The 16,195-nt window shown below is 37.6% G+C and overlaps 1 protein-coding gene across 4 annotated transcripts in view; it reads left to right on the top strand.

Annotated features, from left to right (window-relative positions):
- Nucleotides 1–13,268, top strand: part of LOC6048051 (protein cycle) — a 50,759-nt gene extending 37,491 nt beyond the window's left edge. For 3 of the 4 annotated variants that reach the window (XM_038263117.1, XM_038263116.1, XM_038263114.1), the window contains 7 exons: nt 10,359–10,430; nt 10,496–10,944; nt 11,005–11,181; nt 11,237–12,025; nt 12,151–12,270; nt 12,334–12,585; nt 12,914–13,268. In XM_038263117.1, coding sequence (XP_038119045.1) covers nt 10,359–10,430; nt 10,496–10,944; nt 11,005–11,181; nt 11,237–12,025; nt 12,151–12,270; nt 12,334–12,585; nt 12,914–13,074 — 2,020 coding nt within the window. In that variant the 3' untranslated portion in view covers nt 13,075–13,268. The remainder of the gene's footprint in view (nt 1–10,358; nt 10,431–10,495; nt 10,945–11,004; nt 11,182–11,236; nt 12,026–12,150; nt 12,271–12,333; nt 12,586–12,913) is intronic. The other variant, XM_038263115.1, reaches the window with a different exon arrangement.
- Nucleotides 13,269–16,195: the final 2,927 nt, after the last annotated feature.

Raw genomic sequence — 16,195 nt, 5'->3', positions numbered from 1 at the left:
TCTTTTTTAAACAGGAGCAATTCTCTACGAAATCGGTCTTTTTTCTTCAATTTTAATTTTTGTATTTTTTAATCCGGCTGAAACTTTTATGGTGCCTTCGGTATGCCCAAAGAAGCCATTTTGCATCATTAGTTTGTCCATATAATTTTCCATACAAATTTGGCAGCTGTCCAAACAAAATGATATGTGAAAATTCAAAAATCTGTATCTTTTGAAGGAATTTTTTGATCGATTTGGTGTCTTCGGCAAAGTTGTAGGTATGGATACGGACTACAATGGAAAAAAATGACACACGGTAAAAAAAATTTGGTGATTTTTTATTTAAATTTTTATCACTAAAACTTGATTTGCAAAAAAACACTATTTTTGATTTTTTTCATTTTTTGATATGTTTTAGAGGACATAAAATGCCAACTTTTCAGAAATTTCCAGGTTGTGCAAAAAATCTTTGAGCGAGTTATGAATTTTCGAATCAGTACTGATTAAAAAAAAATCGAAATATTGGTCTCAAAAATTTTTCAACTTACTTAATTTTTCGATGCAAAATCAAATTTGCAATCAAAAAGTACTTTAGTGAAATTTTGATAAACTGCACTGTTTTCAAGTTAAATCCATATTTAGGTGATTTTTTTGAAAATAGTCGCAGTTTTTCATTTTTTAAAATTAGTGCACATGTTTGCTCACTTTTGGAAAAAATATTTTTGAAAAGCTGAGAAAATTCTCTATATTTTGCTTTTTTGAACTTTGTTGATACGACCCTTCGTTGCTGAGATATTGCCATGCAAAGGTTTAAAAACAAGAAAATTGATGTTTTCTAAGCCTCACTCAAACAACACACCATTTTCTAATGTCGATATCTCAGCAACTAATGGTCCGATTTTCAATGTTAAAATATGAAACATTCGTGAAATTTTCCGATCTTTTTGAAAAAAAATATTTTTGAAATTTTTAAACAAAGACTAACATTTCAAAAGGGTGTAATATTGTATGTTTGGCCCTTTTGATATGTTAGTCTTGGTTTAAAAAAAATTGAAAATATTTTTTTTCGAAATGATCGGAAAATTCCACGATTGTTTCATGTTTTAACATTGTAAATCGGACCATTAGTTGCTGAGATATCGACATTAGAAAATGGTGTGTTGTTTGCATGGCCATATCTCAGCAACTAAGGGTCGTATCAACAAAGTTCAAAAAAGCAAAATATAGAGAATTTTCTCAGCTATTCAAAAATATTTTTTTCCAAAAGTGAGCAAACATGTGCACTTATTTAAAAAAATGAAAAACTGTGACTATTTTAAAAAAAGTCACCTAAATATGGATTTAACTTGAAAACGGTGCAGTTTATCAAAATTTCACTAAAGTACTTTTTGATTGCAAATTTGATTTTGCATCGAATAATTAAGTTGAAAAATTATTGCGACCAATATTTCGATTTTTTGAAAAAATCAGTATTGATTCAAAAATTCATAACTCGCTCAAAGATTTTTTGCACAACCTGGAAATTTCTGAAAAGTTGGCATTTTATGTCCTCTAAAACATATAAAAAATAAAAAAAAACCAAAAATAGTGTTTTTTTTTTCAAATCAAGTTTAAGTGACATAAAGTTAAATAAAAAATCACCATTTTTTTTTACCGTGTATCATTTTTTTTCGGTGTAGCCCGTATCCATACCTACAACTTTGCCGAAGACACCAAATCGATCAAAAAATTCCTTCAAAAGATACAGATTTTTGAATTTTCATACATCATTTTTGTATGGACAGCTGCCAAGTTTGTTTGGAAAATTATATGGACAAACAAATAATGCAAAATGGCTTCTTTGGGCATACAGAAGGCACCAAAAAAGTTTCAGCCGGATTAAAAAATACAAAAAAAACGAATGACCGAAATCTGAGAGAACTGCTCACAGGAAAAATATTAATACAGAGCAATTCCCTGAGATTTCGGTAATTCGAATTTTTTTATACCGACGGAAACTTTTTTGGTGCCTTTGGTAGCTGTCCATACAAAAATGATATACGATAATTAAAAAAACCTGTATCTTTTTTTTCAATTCAATTAGTGTTTATTAAATTTTACCAGTTCTGCTCCCGGATGTTACATTCACAATTCAGAGATTTGGAGAACCTTTCAACTGAGATCAATTCATAAGCCTTTGCAGGGAGGGTACATGTTATTAAGTTTAGATTTTGCTAACTGCGTGGGAAAATAATTGTTGAGAAAAAAAACCCTAGATCTATCTTTTGAAGGAATTTTTTGATTGATTTGGTGTCTTAAGCAATGTTGTAGGTATGGATAAAGACTGCACTGAAAAAAAATGATACACGGTAATTATTTTTTTGGTGATTAGTATTATTATTTTCTGATCTGTTGATGTCCCCAAAATCAAATACCAACTTTGAGAAATTTACAGAATGTGAAAAAAATCTTTGACCGAGTTATGAATTTTTGAATCAATACAGATTTTTTTTCAAAAATCGAAATATTTGTCGCAAATTTTTTTCAACTTCATTTTTCTATGTAAATTTGAATTTGCAAACAAATAGTACTATAGTGAAATTTTGATAAAATGCACCATTTTCAAATTATAGCCATTTATAGGTAACTTTTTTTTGAAAATAGTCGCAGTTATTATTTTTTTAAAATAAGTGTCCATGTTTGTTCACCATTGAATTTTTTTTTTGAAAGACTGAGAAAATTCTCTATATTTTGTTTTTTAGAACTTTGTTGATACGACCTTTACTTGTTGAGATATTGCCATGCAAAGGTTTCAAAACAGGAAAATTAATGTTTTCTACAGTATGTAAAAAAGTATTTACACCCCTTGGGCACAATGCACATTTTGTGATGAAACATGTAAACAATTTGTAGTTTAGAAGAAACCTAGTACTACGTTTTGTTCAGAAACTCATGCCGAACATTTTGCTACAAAAAGCTCATGAAAAGATGATTTCTATAAAAATATATATAACAAATACTATTACAAAAATCAAAAAAAGGTGCAAAAAAAAGTTTGTACACCTTTCGAAATATTAACATAAAAAAAATTATTTGTTGACAAATCACCATGAATCCAGTCTTCTTACTCCAAATAGGCATCCTTGACTGATTAAAAAAATAATATGGATTGAATATAAAGTTTACTAATTACTTTGTATAAAAGTTTATATAACTCTGTATATTATACATAAAACTTATCTAAACTTAATTTTTCAAACTTTCAATCTAAATGTCATTATATTACCATAGAATTGCTAAATAAACGTTTTGGAGTGGGTATAATACCGTTTTAGGGGTCTTTGTATCGATAGAATAGATTTTTCGTTGGAATTTCGTACCAACCCGGAATTACGTCATCGGGGAATCCGCCGGTTCAGATTCCGGCGGATTTCAGATTCTGGCGGATTTCAGATTCCGGCGGATTCCCCGATGGCGTAATTCCGGGTTGGTACGAAATTCCAACGAAAAATCTATTCTATCGATACAAAGACCCCCAAAACGTTGTTATACCCAAAATTAAGTTTCGATAAGTTTTATATAGAATTTCCAGAGTTATATAAACTTTTAAACTAAATGGTTAGTGAACTTTACATTCAATCAAAATTTATTTTTCAATCAGTCAAGAATGTCTATTTGGAATTGGGAGACTGGACTTATGGTGATTTTTCAACAAATAGCTTTATTTATGTTGAATGTTCGAAAGGTGTTTAAACTTTTTTTGCACTTTTTTTTATTTTTGTAATAGTATTTGTTATATAACTTTTTATAGAAATCATCTTTTCATGAGCTTTTTGTAGCAAAATGTTCGGCTTGAGTTTCTGAACAAAACGTAGTACTAGGTTGTTTCCTCATTGTTATCCGAGCATTCGTTGGTGAAGGTTGTCTGAATCAACATGACTCGTCGCGTCCCGGCGCAAAACGCCGGCAATATTGCCCTACCTGCGGCTCAAGCAGGCAAAAAAGTGGGAATTTCCAAAGGAAGGTTGAGGCCTCAACTGATGGCCAAAAACCGGGGATTTCCAAAAGGAAGGTGCTTTTGGAAGTGACATCGAACAGCAAAAAGACGAAAAAGAGCGACGGTACTGTACCGATGGATGAGGAGGAGGAGAACTCTTCATCGCACGAGGAGCAGCTTTTGAAGAACAACAAGTTCGCTGGACTGCCTGACGAGGACCAGGTAGCGGAAGCAAAGGAGAATGAAGTGAAACAGCGAAAGGAGAAACTGCCTCCTTTTTATGTGCGGCAATCAGCAGCAACGATCGACTTTCGAGCGGGGCTGGTTGAACTCATCAAGTCTGGGAAAGTCCAAGGCAACATTCGTCTGTGTCAGGACGGATTTAAGGTGCTGGTGCAATCCAGGCAGCACTATCAACTGGTCAAGGATTACTTGACCGAAAACGAGGCGGAGTACTTTACCCATGATGTCGTCATGGATAAGCCGTACAAAATCGTCGTCAGAGGTCTGTACGACATGCCAGTGGAGGAATTAGCTGCCGAGCTAAAAGTTTTGAAACTGGATGTGTTGGCCGTGCACAAAATGAGCCGACGCAACAAAGACATCAAGTACCGTGACCAGCTCTACCTGCTGCATTTGGCTAAGGGATCGACGACGCTTCCTGAGCTGAAGGCAATCCGAGCGGTTTTCAACATTATCGTGTCGTGGGAGCGATACCGACCAGTGCATCGTGACGTCACACAATGCTTCAACTGCCTGGGTTTCGGGCACGGAGGTAAGAACTGCCACCTGAAGCGTCGTTGCGCCAAATGTGGTACCGATGCGCACATCACATCCCAGTGCATCCAAGATTCGCTGGTGAAGTGCCTCAACTGCAACGGTGAGCACTCGTCAACCGACCGAAAGTGCCCCAAGAGAGCTGAGTTCGTGAAAATTCGGCAGCAAGCATCGACGAAGAATCAGCCTCAGCGTCGTAGAACTCCTCCAGCCCTGGTGGAGCAAAATTTTCCACCTCTTCAACCGCGACGCCAGGTCCCGAACTTGGCACCGTTGCCGTTGGATCCCAGGAAGAGAGCTGAGATGAATCATCCACGGCCGGGTTCCAGCCAGGAGCCGAGACCGCCACCACCGGGCTTCAGCCAGGAGCCAAGACCAACCCAAGAACCAGCAGTTGAGGAAAATGGTAATGATCTTTACACCTCAACCGAACTCCTCAATATTTTCAAACAGATGTCCGCTGCACTGCGTGGATGCAAAACCAAGACCCAGCAGATTGAAGTGCTGACCTCGTTCGTCATCCAGTATGGATCGTAGGTCCCTCAAGCTGCTGAATTGGAACGCTTGCTCCATTAGGAGGAAGAACTTAGAGCTGGTGGATTTTCTTCGCGAGAAGGAGATCGACGTAGCTGCCATCACGGAAACTCATCTGAAGCCCGGTGAAAAAGTTTATCTGCAAAACTACAAGATCGCGACGCAGCTCGATAGGACCACCTCTGGAGGAGGAGGTGTGCTTGTCGCTGTTCATCGTGATCTCAAGCCACGCCGGCTGCCACACTTCAAGCTGGACATCATCGAGGCCGTTGGGGTGGAAATTCCCACTTCGGTTGGCCCAGTACTCTTCATTGCTGCATACTGCCCACGTCAGGTGAATGCCAGAGATGGTTCAGCAGCAAAACTGAAGAGCGATATCCAGAAGCTGACACGGCGGAGCGCAAAGTACATCATCGCTGGTGACCTCAACGCGAAGCATGAAGTTTGGGGCAACAGCAGGAGGAATCGGAACGGAGTGATTCTGCACAACGATCTGCAAAACGGATACTACAACGTTGTGAGTCCGGATCGTCCAACGAGGGTGGCTCGGTCTGGGAATCACTCAATCATCGACTTCTTCATTACCAATATGGCTGAGAACGTGGCTCATCCTGAGGTGTTTGAAGAGTTGAGTTCTGATCACTATCCGGTGGTTGTGGAGGTTGGAGCTTCCGTTACTCCGCAGCGGCAACCAACCCGGAAAGATTACCACAACGTTGACTGGCAGCAGTTTCAGCAAGTGGTCGACAGCAACATCGACTATGATCAACACCCGGAAACTTCTGCTGATATTGATCGTTCGCTGGAGGTGATCCAGCAGGCTATCAACCAAGCAGAGGCTGCCAACGTTCGGGAGGTTCCTGTTAATTTTAAGGTAACTGATATTGACGTAGATACTAAACACTTGATTAGACTTAGGAATGTTTATAGGAGACAATATCAACGGACTGGGGACTATGACAAAAGATTTCAGTGAACAATTTGAACAAAATCATACAAGACCGACTTGACAATATCAGAAATCAAGAATTTTCAAAACATGTAAGCCAGCTTGGGAATTATTCAAAACCATTTTGGAAACTTTCAAAAGTTCTTAAAAACAAACCAAAGCCTATTCCTCCTCTTATTGTTGAGGATTCTCCTTTGATTACATCCGAGGAAAAGGCAAATGCACTTGGGCTTCATTTTGTTAGTTCACATAATCTTGGCGCTTCCATGACCAGCCGTAAAGAAACATCAGTTGCCAATAGTATTTCAACAATCAATGACTCTACCTTTGAATTTCCTGCAGATTCCCATGTTTCTGGTGAGGAAGTCAAAGTTGCAGTTAAACAAATGAAAAATATGAAAGCTCCAGGCTTTGATAACATTTTAATCTAGTGTTGAAAAAACAGAGTGATCAGTTCTTTCAACATCTAGCCAATATTTTCAATAAATGTTTGCAACTTGGTTACTTCCCCACCAATTGGAAACTGGGCAAAGTCATACCAATTTTGAAGCCTCAAAAGATCCAACATCGCCAACAAGTTATCGTCCCATTAGTCTTTTGAGTAGTCTGTCCAAACTCTTTGAGAAGGTCATCTATTCAAGGCTTTTGGATTTTACCAACGATAATAATATAATTTTGAATGAGCAGTTTGGCTTCCGAAAGGGACATAATACTGCTCATCAGCTTACGAGAGTAACTAAAATCATCAAGCAGAACAAGCTTGAGTCTAAATCAACTGCTATGGCTTTGTTGGATGTTGAGAAGGCTTTTGACAATGTTTGGCATGATGGTTTGATACATAAACTGTATTTATACGGTTTTCCAATGTATCTTATCAAAATTATCCAGCACTATCTTTCGGAGAGATCGTTCAGGGTTTTTCTGAATGGGATTGCTTCTGGATTATTCAACATTGATGCTGGGGTTCCCCAAGGAAGTATTCTTGGCCCACTTCTGTACAATATTTTTACATCTGATTTGCCTACTCTTCCTGGTAATGGTGTGTTGTCACTTTTTGCTGATGACACTGCCGTTATTTATAAGGGTAAAATAACCAGATATTTAGTTGGCCGTCTTCAGAAGGGTCTTGACGTTCTTTCCGAATACTTTGGCGACTGGAAAATTCGCATAAATGCAGCCAAAACTCAAACCATCATTTTTCCACTTTCCAAATCGGCCAGATTTGCCCCAAAGGATGATGTTTTGATTAAAATGAATGATGTTTCGATACCCTGGTCAAAGGAAGTTGTCTATTTAGGTCTCATACTTGACTCGAAACTATTGTTTCGACAGCATGTAGATAAAATATTGAACAAGTGCAGCATTCTCATCAGGTGTTTGTATCCTTTAATTAACAGAAAATCAAAGCTATCTTTGAAAAATAAGCTAGCAGTTTACAAACAAATAATTTACCCCGTTATTGAGTATGCAGTACCTGTTTGGGAGTGTTGCGCTAGAACTCATAAATTGAAGCTCCAGCGTGTCCAAAACAAGGTACTCAAAATGGTTTTGAATGTTCCTGGCTGGACAAGATCAAGTGAGGTTCATGAATTAGCAGAAGTAAAAATGTTGGATCAGAAGATTCAAGAAAAATGTTTGAAATTCAGGGAAAAATGTGCTATATCTGAATACCCCTTGATTCAAGGATTGGTTTAGTTTATGGTAAGATTAAGTTAGTTTTAGGTTAGGTTATGTTTTCTTAACATTTTTTTCCTCATTGTACCTAGTGTTACAAAAATGATAAATCATATACTTTTAAAGTTATAAAATGAACAGTGTTTAAATCACGAAAAGCATACTAAAGCTGAAGAGCCACAGCTGACCACTTATTATGTAAACCAAATGTAATTATTATAAGAAAGATTCAATAAAGTATATTTAATTCAAAAAAAAAAAAAAAAAAAAGGTTGTTTCCAAACTTTAAATTGTTTACATATTTCATCATAAAATGTGCATTGTGCCCAAGGGGTATAATAGTAGTTTATGCAACAAGTTGCAAAAAGAGGATTTTTTCAGCACGAGTCGTACATTTATCCAACGAGGTTCACCGAGTTGGATAAATACGAAGAGTGCTGAAAAAATCAAGTTTTGCAACGAGTTCCATACAACATTTTTTGCAATTCTAAAAAACACACGCTGAGTGAAATTTTATGTCAAACTTTCATGTATTTTGTCAATAAATCGTTTAAATCAAAAAAATGTTAAAAAGTGTTTCTTTTCGAAACAAATGCTGAAAAGTTCAACTTTTCAGCACCCATTTGAGTGCTGAAAAGTAGAACTTTTCAGCATTTTTTTTTGAAAAGTGTTGCTATTCGATTCTGTAATTTTTGGTACAGAAAATTAGGCTATTTCGTCGTTCAAGAATAACAGGAAAAGTATATAATTTCACAACGGAATTGTAAAAATACTTTTTTTGCAATTCCGTCGTGAAACTACTTACTTTTCCTGTCATTCTTGAACGACGAAACAGCCTACTTTTCTGTACCAAAAATAACAGAATCGAATATTAACCCTTTTCAAAACAAATGCTGAAAAGTTCTACTTTTCAGCACTGAAATGGATGCTGAAAAGTTGAACTTTTCAGCACTTGTTAGGAAAAGTTATACTTTTCAACATTTTTTTTTATTTGATCGATTCATTGACTCAATGCATGGACATTTGTCCTATAATTCTGTCCAAAGGGTGTTTTTCGGAATTGCAAAAAACGTTGTATGGAACTCATTGCAAAACTTGATTTTTCATCACTCGTCGTATTTATCTAACTCGGTGAACCTCGTTAGATAAATGTACGACTCGTGCTGAAAAAATCCTCTTTTTGCAACTTGTTGCATAAACTACTATTTTACATACACAGAAAAAAAAATCATGGTAATATTACATCTGGGAAGGGGTACATCTTTTATGTCAGAAAAAAGGTGTAATTTTACCTCTGGAAATGTGTAATTTTAAAACTTTTCTGTTGTAATGTCACTTTTTCAGTCTAAATTGAGGTAAAATTACATCATTAAAGAGGTAATATTCAACCTTCCAAAATTAAAGCTTCCAAATTTACATTATTTTTTTCTGTGTAGGTACTGTAAGTCTCACTCACGCAACCCACCAGTTTCTAATGTCGATTTCTCAGCAACTAATGGTTCGATTTTCAATTTTAAAACATAAAATATTCGTGAAATTTTTCGATCTTTTCAAAAACATTTTTTTAAAATCAAGACTAACACTTCAAAAGGGCCAAAGATTCAATATTACACCGAAGGCCTTGGCAAAATTTCACTTCAGATAATCGAAACTTCGGATAATCGAATCACGAAAAAAAATTCTTTGTCTGGTTTTAGATTGTTGAGCTTAAGAAGCAGTTTTTGTAAATATTGCTCGGTTTGTTCTAGAGGTCGTATCGAGGTGCTCGGATTAGGATGAAACTTTCAGCGTTTGTTTGTCTATACATGCCAAATATGAGCCCTCTACGACAATGGGAAGTGGGGTAAAACGAGCTTTGAAGTTTGAGGGCCAAAAAACATAAACAAATCTCAAAATTGTTCGCATTTTCGTGAAACTTTATCAATTCCAACTCTCTTAGTTGCATTCGAAAGGTCTTATGAAGCACTTCGAAATGTGCCGCAAGTGCAATGTGCGAGCAATTTTAAGATTTTTTTTTTATGTTTTTTGGACCTCAAACTTCAAAGTCCGTTTTTCCACCACTTCCCTTGGTCGTAGAGGGCTCATATTTGGCATGAGTTCTTCTCATGTACAGGCAAACAAACGCTGCCAATTTTATCCAATTCGGAGCACCTCGATACGACCTGTTACACATTGGTGAAAAACTCGCATTTAAGTATGACCCCTAAACTACGTTAAAGTGATTTAATTTTTTTTAATTCAAGACTCTTGCTGAAAAACTTATTATTTCACAGCATTTTAAAATTACTATTCTGATTTTGGAAAAAAAAAAATTAAATTTTGCCTTGTAATGTATTGCTTTATTGGATATGATTACTTGCAGTGTGCACTTTTCTTCAAGTCAATATTAAAGTTCTTGTTGCGACAATGTATGGTTCTAGTTGGATATTGATATTGAAAGTTGTAATTTAAATTTCTCCTTTTTTTCAGTGACAATAGTGATATTGAGGACGACACGGGTGACGATGCTAAATCAGTTCGAACTACAGACGATAACAAAAAGTTAGTAAAACTGGGTTTTTCTTGCAACAAGATAGAGTCATAACAAAGTTTTCAATTTTTCCCAGACAAAACCACAGCGAAATTGAGAAACGTCGACGTGATAAAATGAACACGTACATCACGGAGCTGTCGGCGATGATTCCGATGTGCCACGCCATGTCCCGCAAGCTGGACAAACTCACCGTGCTTCGGATGGCCGTGCAGCACCTGAAGACGATCCGGGGCGCGGTGCACTCGTACACCGAGGGTCACTACAAGCCGGCCTTCCTGTCGGACCAGGAGCTCAAGATGCTAATCCTGCAGGCGGCCGAGGGCTTCCTGTTTGTGGTGGGTTGCGACCGGGGCCGGATTCTGTACGTGTCGGAGTCGGTGTCGCAGATCTTGAACTACTCGCAGGGCGATCTGCTTGGCCAGAGCTGGTTCGACATTCTGCACCCGAAGGACGTGGCCAAGGTGAAGGAGCAGCTGTCGTCGTCCGATCTGAGTCCGCGGGAGCGGCTGATCGATGCTAAAAGTATGGTTGGGAGTTTACTTTGCTAGGGTTTTTTTTATTTGAACCGTAACGTCTTTTCAGCAATGCTTCCGGTGAAAACTGATGTTCCTCAGGGAGTGACGAGGCTGTGTCCAGGGGCGAGGAGGTCGTTTTTCTGCCGAATGAAGTGCAAAACCAACGTTCAGGTGAAGGAGGAAGCCGAAAGTGGGAACACCTCGTCGTCGAGTTGCCATCGGAGGAAGGGCAAGGTCAATTCGGGTGAGTATTTTGGGCGAATTCGTGGAGGCTCAATTTAATCCTATTTCCTTTCTAGACAAAAAGTATTCCGTAATTCAGTGCACCGGCTATCTCAAGTCCTGGGCTCCAGCAAAAATAGGACTCGAGGAGCACGAAACCGACGGTGAAGGAGACTCGTGTAATCTGTCCTGCTTGGTGGCGGTTGGCCGGGTTCAACCGAGCCTCTTCCAACCCCCTATCGCTCCATCCGGAACCAACCTCAGTAATCAACGACCAACGATGGAGGGGGCAGGCGCCGGTACTGATCGCTCCGGAACCAATGGCTGCAAGGGCACCAGCCGGAACAACATTCCAAACCTGAGAAATGTACAATTCATCTCGCGACATGCCATGGACGGCAAGTTCCTGTTTGTGGACCAACGGGCCACCCTGGTGTTGGGCTTCCTGCCACAGGAACTGCTCGGCACCAGCATGTACGAGTACTACCATCACGAGGACATTCCAGCGCTGGCTGAATCCCACAAAGCGGCCCTTCAGGGGAACCAGTGCGTCACGACGCCGGTCTACCGGTTACGGATCAAGGAGAGCGGCTTCGTGCGGTTGCAAAGTGAGTGGAAGTCGTTCCGGAATCCGTGGACCAAGGAGATCGAATATCTGATCGCGAAAAACAATGTGATACTGTCGGAGTTGGTGGAGAGTGGGGGACCTAGCGGAAGGACCATGGCCGGTGGAGCTACCGTGCACGGAAGTAATGGCAACGGTGGAGGCGGTGGGAGTAGTAGCAACAGCACCGAACTCAGCGGAGGTGACGGAAACAACGAATCTAATGGACAAAGTACGGTTGGATATGATATTTTTAATAATTGTAAGTAATGGTTTGGCTCTCGCGGATTTTGACAAAAAGTATAAAACGTTAAATTTTAATAAAAACGAATAAAAAAGTAACTAGAAGACATAACACTTATAGAAATCATCTCCTCCTCATTGCAGCTGCAAATGGCAGAGAAATACAACGAATGATAAACTCGCACGTGGAGGCTGGCAAAATTGGACGACAAATAGCAGAGCAAGTTCTGGACCACCAACGTAGGACGGGAGAATCGTCAGCTGGTGAGCAAACATTAATAAAACAGAGAGAATTCATTAAATTAAACGCTCAATTAACCTCCACAGAGAGCAGTCCGGACCCGGCGGAACCACCCGGTCTTCCAGCAAATTTCACGCCGGCCATCATCCAGGAGGCCAGCAACCTGTCCAGCGAAGCCATCGCCGCCGTCGAACGCACCCTGGCCCTATCGTCGGGCGTCTCACCGGCCTCCTCCTCGGGTGGGGGAGCCCCCGGAACGCCCCAACGGGTCAACGGTACGCTGCCCGGCTACAACCACGTCCGGAACAACTCCAACGCCATCATGAGTCCCGAGCACGGTAAGCTGTCGTCGAGTTTCTTCTAATGACCTCCTGGAGTTTTGTTTTCCCACTGGTTTCGTTGTTTACCTTATTTTTTATTTCTCTTATTTTTTTATTTGTCTAGTTTAGTTCCTTATTCGTTCTCATATTCTTCATTCGTTCTCAGTTTATTCGCTCAATATTATTCTTTGTTATCGATCATTAATAGTGAATAAAAACGTCATAAGAAACTTACCTAGTTTGTCATTCATTACCCCCACAACCACACACGTTCACAATCACACTTCGTCGCAAACAAACAAATCTGCCACGATAGACACGACCTGGTCTGTTTCTTCCTTTGCAGAGGTGCCGCACGTCCAGGTCAACAACAGTTCGGCCGCGGCCGCCGCCGCCGCCGACGGCAACGACGAGGCGGCGATGGCCGTGATCATGAGCCTGCTGGAGGCGGACGCCGGGCTCGGTGGACCGGTGGACTTTTCCGGGCTGCCGTGGCCGCTGCCCTAGAGGACGAATCATTCCGAACCCATCGTAGAAGAAGTGACATCATCAATCCATCAAACGGCAACAACTAACCACGCAATGAAATTAAGTTACCAACTTTTAGTGAATGATAAGGTAGACAAAAAAGTATACAAATTATTTCTATTTAGTGTTTATTGTTTAAAATAATTGAAATAAAAACAAATATTTTTGTTGGACTTGTTTGAGAGTGAGGTTCGTTTCTTTTGGATGCGTCGAAGTCACTGGAGCTGCTCATGCGCACTATGCAGTGTTGTTGTTCGTCAACCAGATGGCAGTGTGGTTGTTAAAGGGGGAAACTTTATATTTTTTAAATTATTAAGTACAGTCATCCCACATATTCGGAACGGTTTCCAGATCGGCCAATGTTCAAAAAATCATAGCACATCGATAATTGAACTTAATGATTCGCTTTTACCTTCATTTGAAAGCTTTTCTTGCGATCTTTCGAATGCTGTATCGAACATCTGCAAATTTTAACTTTTATATGAAGTTTTTGAAGAAAAACTTTGACCCTTGAAATCCACAAATTCGGAACACTTTTTTCTTACGAATGTAAACAAACTTTGGATCTCTTCAGGAGTACATATTTATTACCAAATAATGACTTCACACACTGAATCCAATGAAACTCAAGCTTAGTAATGTTTTATACGTGGTTTGATAACTTGTTTGTGAAAATATCAGTTAAATTCAGGTGTTCCACAATTGTGGAAGGCACAATAACATCCCACAATTATGAAACAGGCCATTTGGAGTCAGTGTTTTGCTGCTCTGGACAAAATAGTCTTGGAATGAAGTTTTTTGTTCAAAAAGTACTACTTTTACTAGTGAAATAGCAAGATAATGTCCAAATGAAGGTTCTAAAAATAGTAGGGTAGACAGAAAAACTACATTTGACTTTCTTTTGACAAATAATCACAAAAGTGTTCCGAATTTGTGGGTGTTCCGAATATGTGGGATGGCTGTAGCTAGGAGGGAGTTACAGTTTCCCGGGAAAAGGAAACATTGATTTGAAAATTTTGGAAGTTCCAAGGAATTACAAAAATGAGAAATAATAACATTTTAAACATTTTTATAGTTTTATATTATCTTTAGAGTTTGAAATATTGAAATATATGTATAAGTTATGTTGTTTGTTGTCCCGAAAAATCAGGGTACAGATCAAATTTCCATGAAAATAGATGTGCAATAAAATGCATTTTTCTTGTAATCAAAATCATTTTCAACATGTTTCTGCTCGCTAAATACTTTGAATATATAGTGTGTTGTGTGCTATCTTATGACAACGACCATTTCGTACTTTTCGGGATAATCGATTTTTAATGTTTGACGGTAAGTATTTTCAATACTACGTATGATGCAGTCAAACTTTCTGAAGCAATCGGTCCAAGTTTCAACTAGTTAGGAAACACCATGAGAAATTAAAGTTGAGCAATTCGAGCTCAAATCATGATTTTTTTCTGGTATATATTTTCACATTCTTCGGCAAAGTTGTTCTCTCGAATACGAACTATGAGCTTGCAAAGTTTTTGAAAAAAGCAAAAATTCTTAACTGGCTCAAAATCGGCAAAAATTGAAACGCACCTATTTTACAGGTTAAGCCAGGCCTGCCCAACGTCTGGCCCGCGACGGCTTTTCACCATTGTTCTATGACTGGCCCTTAGAGCTTTTCATGCAACATTCAATAAATAAATTGAGTGTTTATTTGAAAATAACTAGTTTAAGATCAATTTAAGTTGCTGTTTTTTTGCTTTTGCAGTAAAATGTTGCTTATTAAACGTATTATTTGGATTTTGCCTTTGAATTTTTATGAAATGTTTTTGTTCCAATTCAAATATTCTTTATGTTTGAATTTAATTCTTATATTTTCGATGTTGATAATTTCAGAATCAATTATTAAACTGCAAAATGGCGCAAGAAAACAAAATTATCCATTTCGTAATAATGTGAAATATATGAAAAAATTTGGATAGTTTTCTATAAATATACTAAAAGCAACTAAATAAAAATGTTTTACAGATTTCACTGTGTTTATTTCAAATTGAAGTTGTTCCTTTTGAGAAACTTAAATTAAAATTGTTTTTTTTAAATAAATGAGTTAAACAACTATTCAGTAATGAAGTTTTGTTCGGAAAAAAATGCTTAAAAACCCAAATTAATCATACTGAAAATAAAGATCGCTGGAAACAATTTTAAAATAAAAAAAGTCTAATAATTGAGTTAAAAAAACGGGGATCGATTTTTTTTTAATTTCAATAGCTTAAACAATTTTGAAGAATAACGAATTGAAAATAATTAAATATTTATATAACTACACTTTTTTAATTTTGTGTGTGTTTAAAATCTTTTTTTGCAATTTCGTCTTGAAACTTCCTACTTTTCCTGTCACTCTCGCGTGGCGAAACAGCCTACTTTTATCAACTAAAAATAACAGAATCGATTAGAAACACATTTCAAAACAAATGCTGAAAAGTTCTACTTTTCAGCACTGAAATGGATGCTGAAAAAATGAACTTTTCAGCACTAGTTTTGAATAGTAATACTTTTCAACATTTTTTTTGATTTAAACGATTTATTGACAAAATACATGAACATTCGACTTATAATTTCACTCAATGGGTGTTTTTCAGAAATGCAAAAAAATGTTGTATGGAACTCGTCGCAAACCTTGGTTTTTTCAGCACTTGTCGTATTTATCCAACTCGGTGAACCTCGTTGGATAAATGTATGACACGTGCTGAAAAAATCTTCTTTTTGCAACTTGTTGCATAAACTACTATTTCAATATTTTGTAAAATAACTGCATAAAGATGCACTACAACACAAAATTTAATCCAAATTTTAGTAAATTTGATCATGCCTATTTTTTTTATTTTGTCTTGTTTAAGAAATTGAACATAAAAAATAGCTTGCAACGATCAATAAAATTTGAAGGCCTTTTTAAAGCCACTGATATTTGGTTATTTTTTGCAAACAACAAAAACTATTACAATACCGTTTTAAACAAAATAATAATAAATCAAATAAAATGTTTTTTAAAAAATTTCTTTGTTTTTCATTCTTTAAATCAGGATATATGAATCTTATTTGCTGCATTGTTTCA

Source organism: Culex quinquefasciatus, chromosome 3, assembly GCF_015732765.1.
Source record: "Culex quinquefasciatus strain JHB chromosome 3, VPISU_Cqui_1.0_pri_paternal, whole genome shotgun sequence".
Classification (NCBI taxonomy): Eukaryota; Metazoa; Arthropoda; class Insecta; order Diptera; family Culicidae; genus Culex; species Culex quinquefasciatus.
The sequence above is the reverse complement of the archived record's forward strand: the minus strand, read 5'-3'. Positions and strand labels throughout refer to the sequence as shown.